Genomic DNA, 21,400 nt, shown 5'->3' on the forward strand with positions numbered 1-21,400 from the left:
AATATAGTTTTTATATTTTGATTTGATGTAATTTAAATTTTGTTTTTTATTATTATTATAAATCATTACTTAGTCATTAGTATGGAGTATGGTTCATATTTCAGTGTGTGAGCTCTTCGTATCAACTAGTAATTCATGTCACGATGAAAAGATAAGTTTTATCCTGACAATGTGACCATACTTTTTCACGACGAGAAGAAAGTCACGCTGCAACGTGGCAACGTGTTTTTCAATTTTTTCGGCTTTACTTTTTTCAGTTAAATACTTTTTTAATTTTTCACTCAAACTCTGATTAATGTAGATTATTTTAATATTATTTGACCTATGAATTTAGACTATAATTAGGTCTTCTATAACCCTAGAAAGAATAATCCATAACACATTTAAGTATTAGTTTCTATAAGCTTTCAGAGAATTTTGTGTTTAAGTTTTGAGAGTTCTTATTTTCGGGTTTTGGGATTTAGTTTTTATCTCCATCTTTATACTCTTTGTTTTTGTCGATTTAGTGAAATTATCTTTTCCCGTAATTTTTTATCTTCTTTTGAGGAGTTTTTCCACGTAAATATTTGTGTGTCCTCTTTATTCAATTTTTCCTTTTCTCTTATTCGTTCTTGTTCGTTGCTTACACGAGTTTATTACCAACAATTACCTATCTTAATTAAAATACTAGTATGAAAATGATGCTTTTAATAAATAACTAATAACATTGTAAAAGGAGAGAAAATAAATTATGTCAATTATAAAGATTAAATCTCGATTTGAGATTTAATTTAAAGACTAAAACCATAATTTTACTAAAGTTTTATTAAACTAAGCCTTATTGGATAATATGTTTGGATAAAATCAAGTTTAAATGGTTTCAACTGAGTCAAACTTTTTCAAATATGTTTTAATCATTTTCAAACTAGTTAGAATTGCTCTAAGACAAAAAGTATCGATACTTTTTTCCTAAGTATCAATATTCTACAAGATATCGATACTCCTCTGTTAATCGATACCAAATTGGCATTTTGGAATTTGTAACCTTTGTTAGGTATCGGTCCGGTATCGATATTCTACAAGATAAATCTCCCAGGTATCGATGTTTCTTCTTCAACGGTCACTAAAATCAACATTAATTACAAAAAATATCGATACCCTTTTAGCATGTATCGATACTCGTTACTGCAGGTGAAATTAATGACCTGGTATTTCATCTTCAACAACTATATTCACTTCTACAACAACCACAACAGTTGAAAATCAATTAAATGGTATAAATATCTTCCAAAGGTTTAGCAATAACAAGAGACATGTGCAAAGCTTAAAGATCAATCAAAACAACTTAGAGATTAATTCTTTCATACCTTTTCTTGTAAGCACTTGTGAGCCTTCATTGTATTCATTTAGCTCAAGTGCTCTTCTTTGTATTTGTGTTTAATTGACAATCATCCTAATCTTGTAAGGATTATTTCTTTGTTTGCTTATTTGTTTCTTTTTGAGAGAGGATTAATTCTTAAGGTTTTGGTTATATTTTAAGATTTGGGGGATAAATCTTAAAAGAGATTGTAAGGTTAAATATTGCCCTCAAAGGTTACCAAATTATTGAATTTGAGAAATCCTTAAATGTAGTAAGCTAAGGTAGTGAAGTAGGCAATTGGGGCAGACTCATTATAAATCCTTATATTCTTTGTTGCATATTTTTAATTGTTTCCACCAAAATTTCTCAAAGGCCAATTCAACCTCCTTATCGACGATTTCGAGTTGATCTTTTAGAGCTAACAATTTCTTTACTATTTGTTGCATTATAATCACTCTAATTAATTAAATTCCATAAAAAATTCACTCTTAACTTTTTTTTATAGGACTAAATGTCTTTATCTGTTTTAGAGTATGAGCCTAGTCTAGTTTGGATCAAGAGTAATATTCAAGTAAAACCCTCCTAATAATGTCAACTTTGAAATTTGAATTTGATCCAAATACTTGAAAGAAAAATTCACCTTTACTTCTTTTAATCACTTGTCAGTAAAAATATTCAATCTAATTAATAGTATATAACAAGAAGTACCACTGCCTCAAAGTAAAGTTGGCATCAGTATTGTTGCCAGTGCAGAAAAACATGGATTTTAGTGCGCTAAATTGCATTATCTTCCCATTTAAGGGTTAGGGAGAGACTATAGATAATTTTAAGTTTTGTATAAAAAAATTTCGAATATTAAATACAAACATATGATTTTTCTATACTTATTTTAAAATAGAAGCATGACTTGAAATAGAATTATTTTGGGTCCCATACTTTCAAACATCAAACAAAAGTAAGTGCAAAAAGACAAATGGTCCCCCCGAAATATCAAGATAAAATATTTGCCTTTTAAGTCTCCATTAAATTGATAGTTAAGCTGCATTATGGTTATTAGATTCCAGCTTTTTTATTTTTTATTTTTTTATTACGGTTTTTGCAAATTATGATTGATCAAATTTTGTTACGTTTGCGTAAGTTATAGATTTAGTATTCGTATTTTAATCTGATCATCTTTAGTTTATATACTTTTTAAATTGGTCAATTTTAATCTTTTTTTTAAATTTTAAATTTTAGTCTTGACCAAACGATAGTAGTTAAATTTGTTTGGTTATATTCTACTATTAGTCTTGAATATTACATAAAGTTATAGATTTAGTTCAGTTGCTATATTTTTTGAAATTTTGAAATTTTAAATCTTAACGAAAACGATAGTCGTTAAATCTATTAACTAATTTTTTTAGTAATATGTGGAAATAGTAAGTTGGTAAAATATTACACATGCAGTAATATTTAATAGGTTAAATAAGCTTTAAGCCCCTATACTCTTCGTACATTTAAAATTAGTCATACTTTTTTTAAAGGAATTTAGTTCATTTACTTTTCATATTTCAAAATTCAGGTCTAATTGCAAGCACTCTTAAAATTCTTCTGTTAAATTCAAGTTCATTACAATGCCATGTATTTTGGTACATGGCTACTAAGTGAGTAGTTTTTTTATTTCAAAACTTCTCACTAGTGAATTTGACAAAAAAAATAACTTTAATGGTGTTGACAATTGAACTTGAATTTTTAAACTTTAAATATAGAGGGACTAAATTCCAAATGTATGAAGAGTACAAGGACTTGGAGCATATTTCAACCTATTTGATAGATACAATTTAGTCAGGATTAAAGTTTTAAAATGGGTAAAGTACATCCAAGGTCACTAAACTATTAGTTATTTTACGTTTTGGTTACTCAACTTCAAAAAGTTATAAAATGGTTAGTAAAACTATTCAAAAGTTTTCATCTAAGTCATTGGATTATTTGAAAGTTTTTATTTAAGTCACTGGGTTATCAAGCTTTTTTTTTAAAAAAAAAAGTCTAACTAATGAGCTCCAAACGACAATTCGATGATTTGTACAGTGGATAAGTACCCATTGACGAGTAGAAGAACATACCTTAGATCCAAGTCGATTTGATGGTCAGTGTCGAAAAGAGGAGAAGAAAGCTGTTTGGATTTTGGTTTACAAATTTGTAATATTCAAAGTTGTTTCATGAAAAATAACTTAACCGTAGAAAAGAAGAGGAAGAAGAGCTTTTGGTTAGTATAGACAATGCGAATAAAGAATGCCTTAACAGCCCAGTGACTCAAATAAAAACTTTTGGATAGTTCAATAACCATTTTTGTAACTTTTTGAAGTTGAGTAACCTAAACGTAAAACTTAATAATAGTTTAATGACATTAAGTATAATTTATCCTTTTAAAATTATGAAAATATAAAAATGACATTTCACTGTAACACCCCTAACCAGTATTCGACGCCGGAACAGGGTTACGGAGTATTACCAGACTTATATCTTAAACAATCATACATTTTATAATCAATTATCATTCAAATACATTCATACAGTCCCTAATATGAGCCTTCAAGGCCCCAAATAGACATTAAAAGTAGTTCGAGACTAAACTGAGTACTCAAGGAATTTTTTAGAAAAACATTGAAATTTTTCAAAGTGCAGGGGACACATGCCCGTGTGACCAGGCCGTGTGTCTCACACGGCCAAGAGACACGCCCGTGTTTCAGGCCTTGTGGGCATTCGAAATGGGGACACACGGTTGTGTCCCAGCCAGTGTCCAACCCAGTGTAACTCACTGACTTGGGTTACACGGCCAACCACACGCCCATGTACAAGGCCGTGTACCTTTCGAATTGGCCTCATACGCTCGTTTGCTTGGCCGCGTGAAACTACTGACTTGGTTTCTAAAGCACTATCAGGGGACACACGGTCGTGTCACCTGGCCATGTGTCACACACCACTAAGACACACGCCCGTGTAGACAAAAATAGGCCATTTTCTAAGCCATATTCCTCACCCATATTGGTACCAACCTACACATATCAATTTACATATAACCATAACATAAATAGGCACTCAAAACCAACCAATATCAAATTTATATAATGTAATATCCACACATACAACATGATATCTATAAGCAAAACAAATGACCACTTTAAAACATATTAAATATACTTCCAAAATATACCTAAATGGTCAAGCTCATATATGAGGTATTGTGCCTAACTTAGCATACATATACATTCTCAATTTCAACCATTCGGTACCTTAAATACCAATTCACAAAACAAAGCATTCACATAGCAATTATACACAACATATCATATGGCCATTTACACCTATTTACATATCAAAACATATAGGCCACATTAGCCAAAATACCTACATGCCATTTAACCCAAAATATAAAGTCCAAAGTACCAAAATAAGAGTTTGATAGTGAGACAAGATCTCCGACAACTTTCAAATAGAGCGAGCTTCCGATCACTATAAAACGTAGAAATTAAAACAGAGTAAGCAATTAAGCTTAGTAAGTACGTATGACTAATAAATACAACTCACCAAATCATCCACAATTTAGGTAAACAAAAATAAAAGCATAGATGCAACTTAATTTGGACTAAATCTTATCACACAATCGTAATCATGTTAGCCATGTATTTATATATAAAATATAAATCACTTCTCGTATTTCACATAAATACTTGTACTAGTTCGAATAGAACTTATGTAATCTTAAATCATCACTGTACCCGTTGAACCATTTGGAATACTATAGGATACTCGGGTATCTCGCACACTAAGTGCCAATATGTGGTCAAAACCACCTCTATCTCATATCTCATATAGATGCTCACTCTCGAGCCATCACTGGGTCTGCTCACACAAGCTGTCAGTCAAGACGTAGATGCTGCTCACACAAGCTGTAAAGTAACCGCAACACATGCCAGAAACTCAGCCACTGGTAGGACGTATGAGACCAGCACCCAAAACACGGTAACCCTTAATGACATGTCATTTGTATCCTATTTATTCCTAAGGTTCAATTGAAATCCAATCCATAAGTTGTCGAATCTTTGTCGAGTATTTCCGTAGAGTCATGTCATTACAATTATAAAAAAAAACATTTAAAACACATATAATTTAATGCTTATTAACATACGAACTTACTTCGAATTAGTACGAAGAAAATCGACCGATAAATCCATTACTTTATCTTTGCATCGATCTAATTCTGAACGTGGCTTTTCTTGATCTAAATAATCAAATTTAATTAATTTAATTCTCAATCCATTCAATTTAATCCAAAATTCATGTTATGATAAAATTACTATTTTGCCCCTATTTGACAATTTCATTAAAAATCTATTTACAAAAGTTGTTTAACTAACAACAAAGATTTATTTTCTTCTATTAAACTCCAAAAACAACTAGCATGCTCTCATGGTAAAACCCTAAACTTTTAACCATTTTGCAAATTAATCCCTTAATTAGCTAGGTTAAGCAACAACGATTCCAAAAACATAAAAATCAACAAAAATGAACACCAATTTCACTTACATGCAATGGCTTTTCTTAAGAAAAATTTTCAAGATTCTATGGCTCCTCTATGCTGAAATTTTCGGTTGGTATATGTGTGAGGAAGATGAGTATTTTGTTTTATTTTATTTTTATCATTAATTGACTAATTACTTAATTACCCTTACCTAACTTTAAAATTTTCATAAATATCATGTCATGCACATCCACTATCTCAATTAGTGGTCTAATTACCAAATAATGACCTCCACTTTAAAGTTCTATAGCTATTTAACACCTTTTGCTAATAGAACCCAACTTTCGTACTTTACGTGATTTAATCATTTTTCACAAATTGAGCATACAGACGGTAAAATTTCTTAACAAAATTTTTATACCATAATTCTAACACGCTGTAGATATTAAAATAATATTAAAATAAATTTTATGACCTTATATTTGTGGTCCACAAACTACTATTCTGATTTCACTGAAAATTGGCCATTACATTCATTGTTGGAAACTTTGATTTAGATCGGTAGGATTATGTCTAATCTTTCAATGACTAAATCAAAGTGAAAATACTAAATTCACAACTTACATAAATTACAAGATCTAATGGCAAAATTATAATCCTGCATATACAACAAAAGAAGGCTATTTTACCCATTTAACCCAAAAAATAATATTGAAAAAAATAACCTTGGTTCAAAAACATTCGCCCAAATGACCTAAAAAAAACAGTAAAATTGAGTTATGAAAAACAGATGGCTGACACCACTTTTTTTATTAAAAAAATAATTATTGAGGTTTTGGACACTAGATGGTCGGCACCCATGTATTTTTTTGAAAAAAAATTTGGGGTGTTGGGACACTGATGGCTAGAACCCTTTATCTGATTAAAAAATAACTTTTTTGTGGGTGTGGTGCCGGCCAACAAATGGCTAAAATCACCCAACAAAAAAAGATTGGAAATATTGCAACATAACCCCTCCTTGTTTTCCCCTTTTTTTTATTTCCCAAGTTTAATTATATATTTTATATTTTAAAACAATATTGAATTACTTGTCATGTTTTTTAATTATTATTGCATCACTCACATTATTATTAAATTTAAAATTAATTTAAAATATATTGAACTACATCTTAAATAATAATAATTTAGCAATGTTTATTTGAATTATTATAAAAGATTACTGTCACGTTATTATTGTCAAAAGTGAACCTACGATATTTGATTTAACAAAATTAACGTGATTAGAATAAAAACCATATATTGAACTACTTTTGATTTAAAAATTAATTAGTTTAGTGTCATTTTGGATACTATATTTAGCATTTTAATATATTTTCATAATTATAAAATTTAATATTTAAAATTAATAAATAGTTTTAAAATACTTCAGTTTGAAGTTCTTAAGAAATATATTAAAATAAGATAACTTTAACAACTTTTTATCAAAACCACCTCCAAGAAATTATCATTACATTTAAAAATAAATATAAATTTTAGGCTTAATTTATTATTTATTATTGAGTTTAACAACAATCAAGTTACATTTAACAAAATTAAAACAATTTTTTTTAAAAATATGAAATTTCAAATATGATAGGAAAATTCAATCATGAAAATTTTAAATTTTATAACCCAACTCAAGATATAAAATTTTAAAATTTATATTTAATTTTTAGTGTATTTCATGTGTTATTTTTTTGAAAAATAACTTTAAATAAAATTAATTTTAAAAAATCAAGTGTAGACGAGACGGGTTAAGTCTAATTTTATTTTATTTTATTTTTTAAAATTAGACAAAAAAATAAACTCATTTTTTGGACTGAGTGCTTGCCTCAACTTCATCCTTAATAATATCCATTTAAACCCGAGTCAAGTTTTAATCAACAAAATCTGAGCAAGCTCGATAGTTTGGCTCGATTACAACCCTAAGGAAAAAAAGGTAAGGTTCTCTTTTGTTTGGTTTGCATGTTATATCAACGGCATGGGTCCCTGAAAAATATGAGTTTTCAAACTTTTAATAGGGAAATTAAATTCTTTTGGGGATTTCTTTGGAAATTAAATGAACAAACAAAAGCTGAGAATGAGACATGTGGGTCAGACAGTAAATGGAAAAAGATAGAGCACAGACTTTTTTTTGCTGCAATAAAAAGGACAAAACTAGTTTCATCATCAAAACAAAAGTAAATTTGCATATATCAGACGTGGATTTCAATTGGGTTGAATTTCTGTTATTGGATTAGGTTTTCTTTTTTGAAAAATTATAAAATTAGATCAAAATAATGAAAACATTTTCATCTGAAAGTGTTTTAGCGTATTGACCAAAAAAGTTTCCAGTTTGAAGCTATTCTACTGATGTGGCAAAAAGAGCTTTCAGTTGTAAATTTTTTTACTTAATGTGGCAGAAAGCGCTACCAGCTAGAAACGTTTTTCTGCCAATATGTTGAAAATGCTTCTAGCTGGAAGCATTTTTCTGCAAATTCACTAGTATTTTCGTTATTTTAATCTAATCCCATAATCTTTAGAAAATACAGACTAATCCGATAATTTTTATTATTAAAAAATAACTTTTTGAGAGAATTTACTCGTAGGATGACATTCGGAATTTTTACACCTAAATTCCAATTGTAAAAGCTTTAAATAGGGGCAAGGGCACTTTAGAGTTTTTTTTTTAGAATGTTTTTAATTATAAATTTTGATGTATTTGTGTTAAACTTATTCATGAGTCAGGTTATTAGATTAAACTTAAAGGTTGATTCAAAATTTAGAAAGATATGGATAAAAATATTAGGTTCAAAAAATAAATTTGGACAAAGAAAAACATTAAACTTGTTTAAAATATGAATTGAGCTTGACCTTAAACATTCAGGGTCCAAGCTGCTTGACCCGATCCATTTTCTATGTATATAATAAGTTATATTATGTTATGTATATTATATAATTTATGCTAAAGGGTCAAGAAAACTCTTAAAAAAAGAAGTGCATCCAATTAAATCTTAGTGATGTAACAAAATTAATTGACCTTTTCTGTTGGCGAAAACTGCCAGTTGATTGATTTGATCGTAGTAGTAAATTGACGTGACATATAAATATTTTTTTATATATAATGAATTGTAATCATTTATCCAATTTCATAAAAAATCAAAATAATTATAAATAATTATTAAAAAATCTAAAATATATATAATAGAATATGGAAAAAAAAAATTCAAAAGCTATCCTATTCTCCACTAGAATTACATGAAAAATTGTAGGTGGGAAAAATGTGTTCTAAGGACATGCACTTCCTCAAAGGACATCACTACACCATCAAGCCACCCAATTACAATGTCTCTATAGCTATGAGGCAGTCCCTAAGTGCATGCACTTATGTAATTTGTGAATCAAATTATCCATCTGGATCCAACGTCTCTTGGATGACCAACATCTCCAAAATCTTCTGTCTCTACTCTTGTATCCATGGTAATTGATATCATATCTGTCTTATCAGTTAGTATGTACCATTTCGATTTTAAATCAGTACCAAATGATTTTTATTTTGTTTCAATCAAAATTTGGTGTATTTCAACCATTTCGATATGTTTTAATTCGTTTCGATTAATATTGGTTTGTACCGGTCCGTACCAGTCGGTACAAAATTTTGATATTTTAAATTAATTTTTAATTTTTTTTATCTTAAACACTTTATTTTTTCTATAATTATATTTAAAATTAAAAGCTATTGAATTAAATTATTGAACCTAATTAATAATTTTAAAATTTATATTTACATATAAATATATTTATATGGATCTAATTGAGATATATTTGCATGTATATATAATATATGATGAATTTTTATCAAAATAATATATACCGGTGGGCTTACCGTTATTTTTTACTGTTGAGGTTGGAAAATATTTTCTAACTCAAACCATAATTTAAAAACAAAAAAAAATGGTAAATAAGCAGTTTTTTAAACCAAAGCTTGATTTTAAACTTAGATTTTATCTCAATTCTAAAAGACAATTTGTACCTTTTGGCTTTAGAGAAAGTGTTTTCAATGAAATTACATTTTTATCCCCTCATTAAATGCAGTTAAAACCACAACTATCTCCATATATGTTGAATGTATGTATTTCCGTCCCACCACCTTGTTCTTCTTCAATTTAATTTTGTTACTTATCTTTAATATATTTAATCTTTTTAAAAGTAAGTAAATATTTAAATATATTTATTCAAAAATTATTTAAGTATAAAACATATGAGTATTTTCTACAACACATCATTACATTTTTTTCTTTTTAATAGTTATATATATACACACGAAGATAAAATGATTATTTCATATAATGAGACGAGGTAGAGTGTAGTGAAATAAACAATTACCATAATCATTCTATACACATTATCCAAAAGAAAATTCACCCTACCTTGCATCACTTTTCAAAATCAATTTGCTCCATTTGAAACAAATTGGTTTAGAATTTATCGAGTGATTCGAATATTGCCATAACTATATTGGTTTACTCAAGAACCATTCCAACACGCCTAGATTTCCTTGTCAAGACCATTCGTTCAAGTCTTCGACGGCAATGCATTTTTTATACCCCCTCCTCCTTTAGGCACTTGGCAACATGAGGAATGATCAGAAAGACACCCGTGAATAACTCTTTCGCTCTCTACTGTCTGGAAGGTCGCCAGGTTATCAATGTTTCAAGTGGCCTACTTACATCTTACCTCCTATTCTCCTCAGAAAATCTTGGTTGCTTATCTTTGCAAATAAACTATTTGTTCCTTCCAAGACGGTCTTGCCTACCCACTTCTATGAACAAGTCAATCATTCTTCAAGGTAACTATTCTTCTATTGAGAACGTGACTTTTAGGCTTCCAAATCTCACTTGAATGTAACAACTCTATACTGTCATTTAAAAGGAATGACATAATAAGTTCCATCACGAGTATTCTCCCTATGCGCTTTGCAATAATGGCAACATCTCAAAGCATAGAACCTCTACATTAAATATGTCACAACACGATGAAGAAATGATTGATCCTCAAGCATTCTAACCTTTATATTGTCTTCAATATTCACTTTTGCACTTTTAACATCCTTGCACACTTATCTCCTCTAAGTCTCCACACTATAAGGTGAATTAGACTTTCTCAACATCACCACATTCTCCTCGTATGTTCACTTTTGGTGGTACATCTATATGTACTTGTATTGGAACAAAAATTGCTGGACATTATTATTGTAATTTAAAATTAATATTAATAAATTGAAATTGTCAAAATTACCCCTCCAATGAAATTTAAACAAATTGGCACACTCCTTTCTCCCTTTCTTCCTTACCGGACCAATCCATGATCATCATCATCATCTCTGATTCAGAAGAATCGAAGAGAAAAAGATGTTCAATTTCTTGAAAGGAGTGGTGGGCGGATCAGGGGGAGGCTTCTTGGTCTCACTTTCGCGGCATTTACAAGGTATTCTTTTTTCTGAATTCTCCATTTACTGTTAACCATCGAATCAAATTCAATCTTTAATCACATTGGATCTTGTACTTGAATCCACTTATTTTTAATACGTTTTTCTTCCAGGATGATGGATCTCCTGTGTCTATATTTTCTCTTTCCGGTAGTAATCCGCAGGACGGCCGTTTAGCTGCTGGTCGGAATGGTGTCAAGCGTCTTCGAACCATTAAGTATAATTTACCCTTTTAAAATTATGAAAATGTAAAAACTGGCCTTTCACTGTTGGAAACTTTGATTTGGACTGGTAGATTCTGTCTAATCTTTCAATGACTAAATTATGGTGAAAATACTAGATCTAAATTCATAACTTACATAAATTACAAAATCTAATAGCAAAATTATAATCCTGCATATACAACAAAAGAAGAATAGGGAAAAAGTGAAGACGTTTGACATCAGCTTTCCATCATTGATTAAACGTCATTTTGCTTTTGTCAGCAATTAAACTTCATCAATGCATTACACACCCTTTCCTTACAATTTCCCTTGACATTCTTCCCCCTTTCCTCATTTCTCATCTCTTGTACCTTTTTTCTCCTCTATTAAAGGCTTCTTATGATCTTATCTCTTCTGCTCCTTTCACCTACATACACATATATATATATATATATATATATACACATACACTTACTAAGACTGGGAGTGAGGCAACAAATAAAAGCCATAGAGTTTTTTTTTTTTTTTTTCTGGGGGTGATAAGAACTATGGATACTCTTTATCCATGGCCTGAACCTGAAACACTATCAAGCAACAAGAAAAGGGTAATACAAAAACTTGTGGAAGGTCAACAGTGTGCTACTGAGCTTCAAGTTATTGTACTCCACAACAACAAGCCCCCTCAACAAGCTGAGGAGCTTGTGCAAAAGATCTTGTGGTCATTTAATCAAACACTTTCTATGCTAGCTGAAGCTGGTCATCATGATGAAGTGATTTCCCAGAATCAGGCAACTTGTAATGATGATTGTAAGTCTCAAGATTCTAGTGAGAGCAGCAAGAGATCACTTTCAGCATTCGTTAAGGATAAGAGGGGCTGTTACAAGAGAAAGTAAGAAAGATTCTTCTTTTTTTCCCCCGGTAACCAAATAATTAAATAAATTGTCCCCTAGTTATTTATGGGTAAATTATAAAATAGTCATTTTTATTTGTATCAGATTACATTTTAGTCACTTAAGTTATTATTTTGATACGAAGTGATTCACCGTTACCTCCGTAACGGCGGTCCTACGTGGCAATTCAAATGGATTTTAAATGTTAACTTGAGTGTCTTATGTGACCGTCTAAATTAAATTTATTTAATTAAAAATTTATTTTCATCCTAGCAACTGGACATTAAAGTTAGAATTTAAAACTCATTTGGACTGCTACGTAAGACTGTTATTAGGGAGGTAATGAAGTTTAACGTAAAGTAATTACTTCATAACAAAACGATAACGTAAGTGAATAAAACGTAACATTTCAAACAAAAGTGACTACTTTTATAGTTTACCCTTATTTAATTTTGTATTTTTTTCATTAATTGACTTAAATAATTAAGTGTTCATTTTATATATTTTTATTATTGGATGATAAAAAAAAATTATAATTGAGTATTTTTATCGTAATTTATTTTAAATATTAACCACGAGATATGGTAGAATGGTTAATTATCGTGTTTCTACTCATGAGAATATAGCACTAATTCTTCCATAATTATTTTTGGTATTAATTGGATGTTATTTTTGTAGGAGGTTTGCTCAAACAAAGATAGTGGTGTCTGATAAAATAGAAGATGGGCATGCATGGAGAAAATATGGACAAAAAAATATCTTACATTCTAAACATCCAAGGTAAACTCATTTTTTGTTTCACTCATTCATTTACTCATAAAGTTAATGAAAGCAAACATTTGATATTTTGTTTAATGTGATATTAAAAATACAACTAGAATCCCTTAAAATCTTAACTTGAACTCAAATCTCAAACTCAAACTTGAATCTCGAGTTCCGAACTTTAATCCAAAACTTGAACCTTGAACCCAACTTAAGATCAGTGTTCATAATTCAGAATTCGGTTTTGAGATCAAAATTCAAGGTTCAGAGTTTGAGATTCAAAGTTTGAGTTTAAGATTCGAGATTTGGGTTTGAATTTGAAATTCAAGATTCAGAATTTTAGGTTCGAAGTTTAAGATAAAAAATTACCAAAATTACGTGTTAATAACCATAAATGATATCGTGGAAAATTACGTTTCTCCTTAAAACAAATGAATTTTTAAGCCAAAGTGGGGTTTGAATTTGATATTATATTTTTAAGCAACGACAACTACTAGAAGAAACCTTCTTGGTGCTATTTAGCTCAAACTTTTTCAACAATGCTAAATAATTCCTAATCCAAGCTATTTAGGGACGGCACCAATGGGTAGTCCCTTGAAGTTTTTAAAATCATTAATTTAATGATAAAAATTCACTTTGACTCTCAAAAAGATAGAAAAAATTTTAGTTTAATCTTTTTAAAATTCTAAAATGACAAGCATGTATAAAGATAAAATTATACTTTAACCCTTTTAAAGTTTTATAATTTAATTTTAATCCTCTAAAAATAAAATTCTAACTTCGTCCCTGAAACTATTCCTTATAATTTGGTCCATTTGTGATCAACAGGAGTTACTTCAGGTGCAGTCACAAGCATGATCAAGGCTGTAGTGCTATCAAACAAGTTCAAAGAATGGAAGATGATGCCCAAATGTACCACATCACATACATTGGTACCCACACTTGCAGAGACCAGTACTCATCCATGGCTACACCACGAATCGACAGTCCGAGTCCGATATTAAAACTCGAATCCGAGGAACAAGCGACGACACCAAGCGATGTTACGGATTTGGATTCGATGACCATGTGGACGGATGTAATGATGGGTGGTGTTGGTTTTGAAATTGATGTGGTGTCCAACATGTATTCATGCACTGAAATCACTTGTCTGGATTTAGAACCTGTTGAGCTTGAAAATGGTTTGCTGTTTGATGACACTGATTTTGCTTAGTGAAACTTTGGCTTTTTTGTACAGTTAATACTATAAGCCATGTTCCCTATTTGTATTATGTAATCGACGGTCAAATTATGTTGTTAGTCCCTGTACTTGAGTGAATAATCAGTTCTTTTATTTTAAAAATTAAACTTTATTTTTCCTTTTAAATTTAAAACTTGAGTCTTCTAAGGAGAGTTTCAATTTTTTAGAGGTTAGAATTAAATTGTATATTTTATAATAGTAAAAAATAATTCCATCATTTTAATAGCCTATATCTTTATAATTTTAATGAGCTAATTAAATTTTTTTATTTTTAAGGGCTAAAGTAATTTTATCATTACTAATTTAATTTTTTATAAATTATAAAAGGCCTAAATTAAAAATTACCAATTTAGAAGGGCTGTCTCCACTACGCTCGCCGCTAGAGTCTTCTAATTATTTACTCTTTTTTTAGTATTTTTGTTGAATTTTGCTATTGATATACTAAAAGAAATCTTACTAAATGGAAAATTTGCAATCTAATTTCTTTATAAATAATAATATATAATTTAATATATATTAAAATTGCACTTTGGCCTCAAAAATTAAAAAATTTATTTAGTCATTTAAAAAGATAAAATTATAAATTAATACGTGATGAAAATTATATTTTAACCTCTTAAAATTAATAATTTTAATTTCATCCCTTAAATGATAATCAAAAGCACATTTATATCAATTAAAATAATCACATATTAACATGTTTTCATAATATCTAGAAAATTATATTTCATATTTTATTTTAAATATAAAAATACTAGCTTATAATATATTTACAAATTCTAAAATTATTAAATTAAAGTATTATTAAGGTGAAATAAATTTTTAAATTTATGTTAATTTTCAAAATTAATTTTCATAACTTTCACTTTTTTTTATCATAGTAATTTCAAACATTAAAAATCTCAACAACTTTTTTAGGTGTGTAAATACGAGGAACCCCATCCATTCATTTTTTCCCTTTGGTGGTTAGATTGTTTATTAAGGGCCCTTTTTTGATGGGTTACAGGGGTGAAGTCAAAATTTGTTTAGGTGAACTAAAATTAAAATTTAATTTTTAATAAATTATATTTTTATAATTTTTAAAGAATTAAATTAAATTTTTATCGTTTTAGGGGCTAAAGTATATTTTTACATTTACTAATTTAGATTATTAAAATTTCAAAATGGTCTAATGGATAATTTTTCATTTTAGGGGGGTCGGAGCCCTGCCAGTCCCCTAGATATGCCACTAATAGACAATGCGTTTACCTGCGATTAATATAAAAATAACGGTAACACTGAGATTAGATACTTTAACGATACTATAATGTGATATAAAAAGAAAGTTAAGTGTACCACTCGAGGAGTAAATGCCCATCTAAATGGCCCGTAAACTAATAAGTAAAGTCATTGTAATTATTTAGTTTATGGGTTTCTTTTGCTTATTTGGTTTAGATGTTATATCAACACCAAGGGTCCCCTCAAAAAAGTATGTAACTTTCAAACTTTGTTTGTGGATTTTTTTTTTTTTTTTGTGTGTGATTGTAAGACATTCTTATCCAAATAATAGTATTAGTTGGATTTAACTTTGGGTTAAGCCCGAGTTTCTAAAATTGAATTCAAGGATAAGTTCAAAAGTGAATTAAATGGTGGAGATAAAATTAGATATTTTTAGTTAAAATATCTAAATTGAATAAATAATTCTTTGTGTGGACCAAAAAGAAAGTTTTCTATTTGGCCAAATCTAAAAAGGACTAAAATTGAGCTCTTAATTTTAAGTGGAATTAAAAGAGAAATTATACCATTTAACTAAGGGAAGCCAAAACTCCTAGTTAGGGGTGAACATTCGGTCTTTTTGATCAGTTTGGTTAAATTTTTTTATTAAATCGATTTAATCAATTATAATCTACAAAAGAATGACCCGACCAAATTAAAGCTCAAGAAGCAACATAATTGAATCGACTTTAGGTCTATCTATTTGGTTGGTTAACTGACTTTAATTATTGGACTAGAATAATATATATATTTATTTTATAAACTAAAAACATATTTTAAATAATTAAAAATATATTAAATTAAGTAGATTTTTTTGGTAGGGTCAGTTTGAAAATTTAAAAATTTAAAAAATGATAATTGACCGAAATAATTAACAAAACAAAACTCATGACCAAAAAAAATCGTCCAAATTAAAATCGATTAAACTGATTGAGTTGGTTTAGTTGATTTTCTTTATTTTAACCAAAAATTGCTTTCCCTTACTCTTACCTAAAGGTGTTTGTGGGCCGGATTCGAGTTGGACCTAAACGTGATATTAACACACTTTATGATTGCGAAAGCCCGAACTGTCCTAAAATATGGACTTAAAATTTTGCCTAAGCCCACTTGTGTTTGTAAATAGCTAATCCAAGTCCATTTTAAGCTTGCCCAAATTATTTTTAAAAATATATATTTATATTGTTTTTGGTTTAATATTGAAGGATTTTATAAATTTTTTTATTTGTTAAAATTTTATATTTAGTTATCTTAACATTTTTAATGTTTACACTATAGTATTATATATTACTATAAATTTAATTTTTATGTGTTATAAATTACATAATATATAAAACATTACAAACTTAAAAGCGGGTTAGGTCGGGCTGGCTTGGACCTTGAATGTTCAAACTTAAGCTCAACCCATATTTTAAACGAGCCTAATATTTTTTGCCTAAGCCCATTTTCCAGGTCTAATATTTTTTCCAAATCCTCTCAAATTTTGGGCTGGCCTTCAGACTTGGACGGTAACCCAACCCATGAACAGGTCTATTCCTACCTAAACTTGCTCATAGGTTGGGCCACCTGCTCGGCTTAAAGGCCCACTCGAAAAATGAGAGGGTTTAGATAAAACATAAAGCCCAACAATGGGCTTGGGTAGTTTTTTTTGCCTTGGCCCAGCCCAGCTTGAATATTATGTTATAAAATAATGTTATATTAATTATATATTTATATTTATATTAAATAACTAATTCAATAACAATTAAACTCATTGCTTAAGACCTAAAAAACTTACCCAAGTAAATAACCAACTCAAGATATAAAATTTTAAAATTTATATTTAATACAATAAAATATTTATTATATTTATGGTAGTGTTTTTAATATAAATATTTTTAATGTGTTTAGAGAACTTTTATTTTAGTCTTTTTTAGTGCATTTAGTGTATTATATTTTTAAAAAATTATTTTTTAAAAATCAAATATAAACAAACCAAAGTTAAGTCCAGATTTATTTTATTTTATTTTTTAAAATTAGACCGTATTTGGACAAAAAAAAAACTCATTTTTGAACGGAGTACTTGTCCCAACTTCATCCCTAATAATATCTATTTAAACTCGAGTTAAGTTTCAATCAACAAATTTTAAGCAAGCTAGATAGTTTGGCTCGATTACAACCCTAATGAAAAAAAGGCAAGGTTCTCTTTTTTTTGTTTGCATGTTATATCAACAGCATGGGGTCCTTGAAAAATATGAGTTTTCAAACTTTCAATGGGGGAATTGAATTTTTTGGGGGATTTCTTTGCATATTAAGTGAACAAATAAAAGCTGAGAATTAGACATGTGGGTCAGACAATAAATGGAAAAGGATAGAGCACAGACATTTTTTGCTGCAATAAAAAGGACAAAACTTGTAACGCCCCAATTTTCGGGAATTTTGTGAATGTTGGCAAAATTTCATGCTTTGATTTTGTCATTTCTGAGTGAAATTATGAAATAGGACCTATGTGAAAATGTTTGAAAATGCTATAGGCTAAATTGAAATGGCCAAATAAATAGGAGTGCAAAATAGGAGGATTTGCATGACAAACCTCCCATTTTACATGAAGTGGCTAGCCATCATGTTGTTGTAGACAATATGAGCACTTGATATCCATAATTCATGGTACAAATTGATAATGTGTTAGGTAAATGTTCCATGATAATGGATTAGGTAAATATTCAATGATAATGGGTTAAGTAAATGTTCCATGAAAATGGATTAGGTAAATATTCCATGATAATGGGTTAGGTAAATGTTCCATTATAATGGTTTAGGTAAATGTTCCATGATGGGCATTTCATGTCTTTTGTATTAAAGAATTAAATGGATGAAATATGAAATTTTATTAAAAGAAAAAGGGGTGAAAAGAACAAAGTTTTGTCTATCTTTGTTCATCATAGCCTAAAGTTAGAGAAGAGAAAGGAGAGGAGAAAGCTCTTGAATGTTCGGTCACTTGGGGAAGAAAATTGAAGGTAAGTTCATGGTACCTTGCTTCTATTTTGAGGTTCATGAGTTCTTCTTGATTCTACCTTAACTCATGAAGCATATTTTAGTTTTTGGTTGTTGTTTCATGTTCTTTTGATGAAAAATGGAAGATAGGTGAAGTTGAGCCAAACAAATGAGCATGCATGTGCCTTAGATGCTAAAGGGAAAAATCTGCTAACATGTTGTGCTTTAAAATGATGAAATAGAGATTATACTTAAGTAAAATCATAGATATGTGATGATTGATTGGTGATATACATGTTTAAATAACAAGCATGTAAGTTAGGTGTGAAAGAGTGATTTGGTAATAAATCTGCTTGGGACAGCAGCAGTAACGTGACTTTGGAAAATCACCATAAATTGTGGAAGATGAATTAGAAGCTAAATAAATTATGTAATTAAAGCTTAATGAGTCTAGTTTCAAATGAAATAAACTAGAACATATTTTGAATTCTGTACAATGAGAAATTTGATTCGTAATGAAGAGTGGTCAGATTAGTCAAACAGTGAAACATGGGAAACTTTGAGAAAAATCTGGTATTTATTGGCTAAACCAAAAATTCTGAAAATTCTATGGATAGAAGATATATGAGTCTATTTTCAGGGAAAATTAACGGCACTTGATTTGGAGTTTCGTAGCTCCAGTTATAAATGATTTAGTGACTGTTGCTTAGGAAGACAGCTTGCAGTGAAATTATGATTATGTGGTAAACATTAACAAAAATTTGTTAATGAGTTGCTTATTAATTTCTTATAAGCTCACTATGATCTGTAGGTGTGGTTGGCCGAATATTGTAAGGGGTTAATATGTAGTTTGTATTTGGATAGTTAGATTAACGTGTTAGTAATCCAATTGTAGGCGGTTCGTGTGTGGATCTCGTCAACATATCGTCGCAAACAGGTGTGTAACTAACACCCTCTTTCTTAGTCTGGATCGGCAAAAGTCGAAAAGCCGAAATGCCGAAAACCGGTATTTTGTAGATTTGCGAGTGTGCGAATGCTCGTAAGGTAAATCGATTAATGTTTTTGGTAAGCTGCAAAATTTGGACTGCAAAGTGCATGATTTCTGTGCCATCGATATTTTTGGGCTTAATTGGTCAAAATTGGAATGATTGGCCAACGGGCCCAATTCGGTAAGAACCCTCGGTACGTGATTCTGTTAGTACATGAAAAGTAGGAATATGCATGAAAAACCCTAAAATAGATAAATTACTGAAATACCTTTAAAAATGGAAAATTTACAATTTTACCCCTAGGAGATAAATTATCGAAATACCCCTAGGTTAAATTGACTTAAATGCATGTTTGATGTTGTTATTTTCTTGCATGCCATGTTGTTATTATCGATGCATGAGATTGGGATATTGACGGAGGAAGTATTGAAAGTGGCTTGTCCACGTCTTGGAGGCTTTGCCTCAATTTATCGTTAATCGAGCGGCAATGTCAAGAATCGTGGAGTGTTGGGTGGGTGGGTTGAGCTATCCCCACATGGAGTGTATGGCTGGTACGGGTGGAGTGTAGTGGTTGGTGGGTTGAGTAGTCTCCCAAATGGGCTTGCATATGTTATTGATGTTGCATGTATTTTGAAATGGGCCTATGGGCCATCTCATTATCTGAATAAGGGCTAAGGCCCGGTTTATTGTAATCTGAAAAGGGCTCGGTCCAAGACCCACTGTTACATGAATGGGCTTAGGCCCGATAGGCTTGAGCTGACTTGGGCTTTGAATGGGTTTTCCTTACACATCGAGTTTCCCAAACTCACCCTTTTATTTTCATCCACGCAGAAATCCCCAACCATAGTGGGCTTGGAGTCGTGAGGGAATTTTGAGTGGCCACCCGCTCGAAAGTTTGATTTTCTTCCGTGAACTGGACATCCTTTTATTTACGTTTGAAGTTTTGGGTTTTAAATATAATAAGGCCGCTTAATTATTTTTGATGGTTTTAATATGTATTACTAAGATAGGTATTACTTATTTTAACTGTTGAAATTGGATAGCTTTAGGGCGTTTTCAAAAACAACAATTGATTTCAAAATAACACGACAACAAGCAAAGCTTCCGCAATGAAAGTATTTTCCAAAATTAATCACTTTTCCTAAAATGACTTAATCAAATCGGTTTCCTAGAAATATCCATGACGTTAAGGTGTGGCAATGGCGGTATGCATGTCTAGGATTGGATCCGAAGGAGCTTGGTACTTAGCGGTCGATGGACTTACCACCTCTTTTCCGGTTTCCTACCTGGTGCACAGCTTCCATTCACTTTAATACTTAATGAATTAATCTTTTGAACATCAAGTACGATTTTCTGGACTTAGAATGAAAAAAAAAAAAATTTAACGTTTTTGATGTGGCACGTCGGATCCGGCCATAATTTCTGGGCCGGGTTTTAGGGGTGCTACAAAACTAGTTTCCATCATCAAAACAAAAGTAAATTTGCATATATCAGACGTGGATTTCAATTACAATATAATAGGATGGGTTGAATTTCTATTATTGGATTAAGTTTTTTTTTTTGAAAAATTATAAAATTAGATCGAAATAATGAAAACGTTTTCATTTGGAAGTGTTTTTAGTATATTAATAAAAAAATACTTCTAACTAGAAGTGTTTTTTTACAAATTCATTAGCGTTTTCGTTATTTCGATCTAATCCCATAAATTTTAAAAGATATAGACTTATCCAATAATTTTTTATTAAA

General features: G+C 29.9%; 1 protein-coding gene across 1 annotated transcript; it reads left to right on the forward strand.

The window, feature by feature from the left end:
• The first annotated feature begins 11,951 nt into the window (after positions 1–11,951).
• On the forward strand, positions 11,952–14,548 carry LOC108485095 (probable WRKY transcription factor 70). Its single transcript, XM_017788947.2, has 3 exons — positions 11,952–12,438; positions 13,118–13,219; positions 14,030–14,548. The coding sequence occupies exons 1-3, from the start codon at positions 12,098–12,100 to the stop codon at positions 14,412–14,414; spliced, it is 828 nt and encodes a 275-aa protein (XP_017644436.2). The 5' UTR covers positions 11,952–12,097; the 3' UTR covers positions 14,415–14,548.
• The last annotated feature ends 6,852 nt before the right edge of the window (positions 14,549–21,400 follow it).

This window comes from Gossypium arboreum, chromosome 6 (assembly GCF_025698485.1).
Source record: "Gossypium arboreum isolate Shixiya-1 chromosome 6, ASM2569848v2, whole genome shotgun sequence".
NCBI classification, from domain to species: Eukaryota; Viridiplantae; Streptophyta; class Magnoliopsida; order Malvales; family Malvaceae; genus Gossypium; species Gossypium arboreum.

What these genes read in the sequence shown, in the direction of transcription:
- LOC108485095 (XM_017788947.2), top strand. Translation starts at nt 12,098, where the DNA reads ATGGATACTCTTTATCCATGGCCTGAACCTGAAACACTATCAAGCAAC. An exon ending in AGGGGCTGTTACAAGAGAAA is followed by an intron (nt 12,439 to 13,117) that starts GTAAGAAAGATT and finishes TTATTTTTGTAG; the next exon opens with GAGGTTTGCTCAAACAAAGA. An exon ending in TTACATTCTAAACATCCAAG is followed by an intron (nt 13,220 to 14,029) that starts GTAAACTCATTT and finishes TGTGATCAACAG; the next exon opens with GAGTTACTTCAGGTGCAGTC.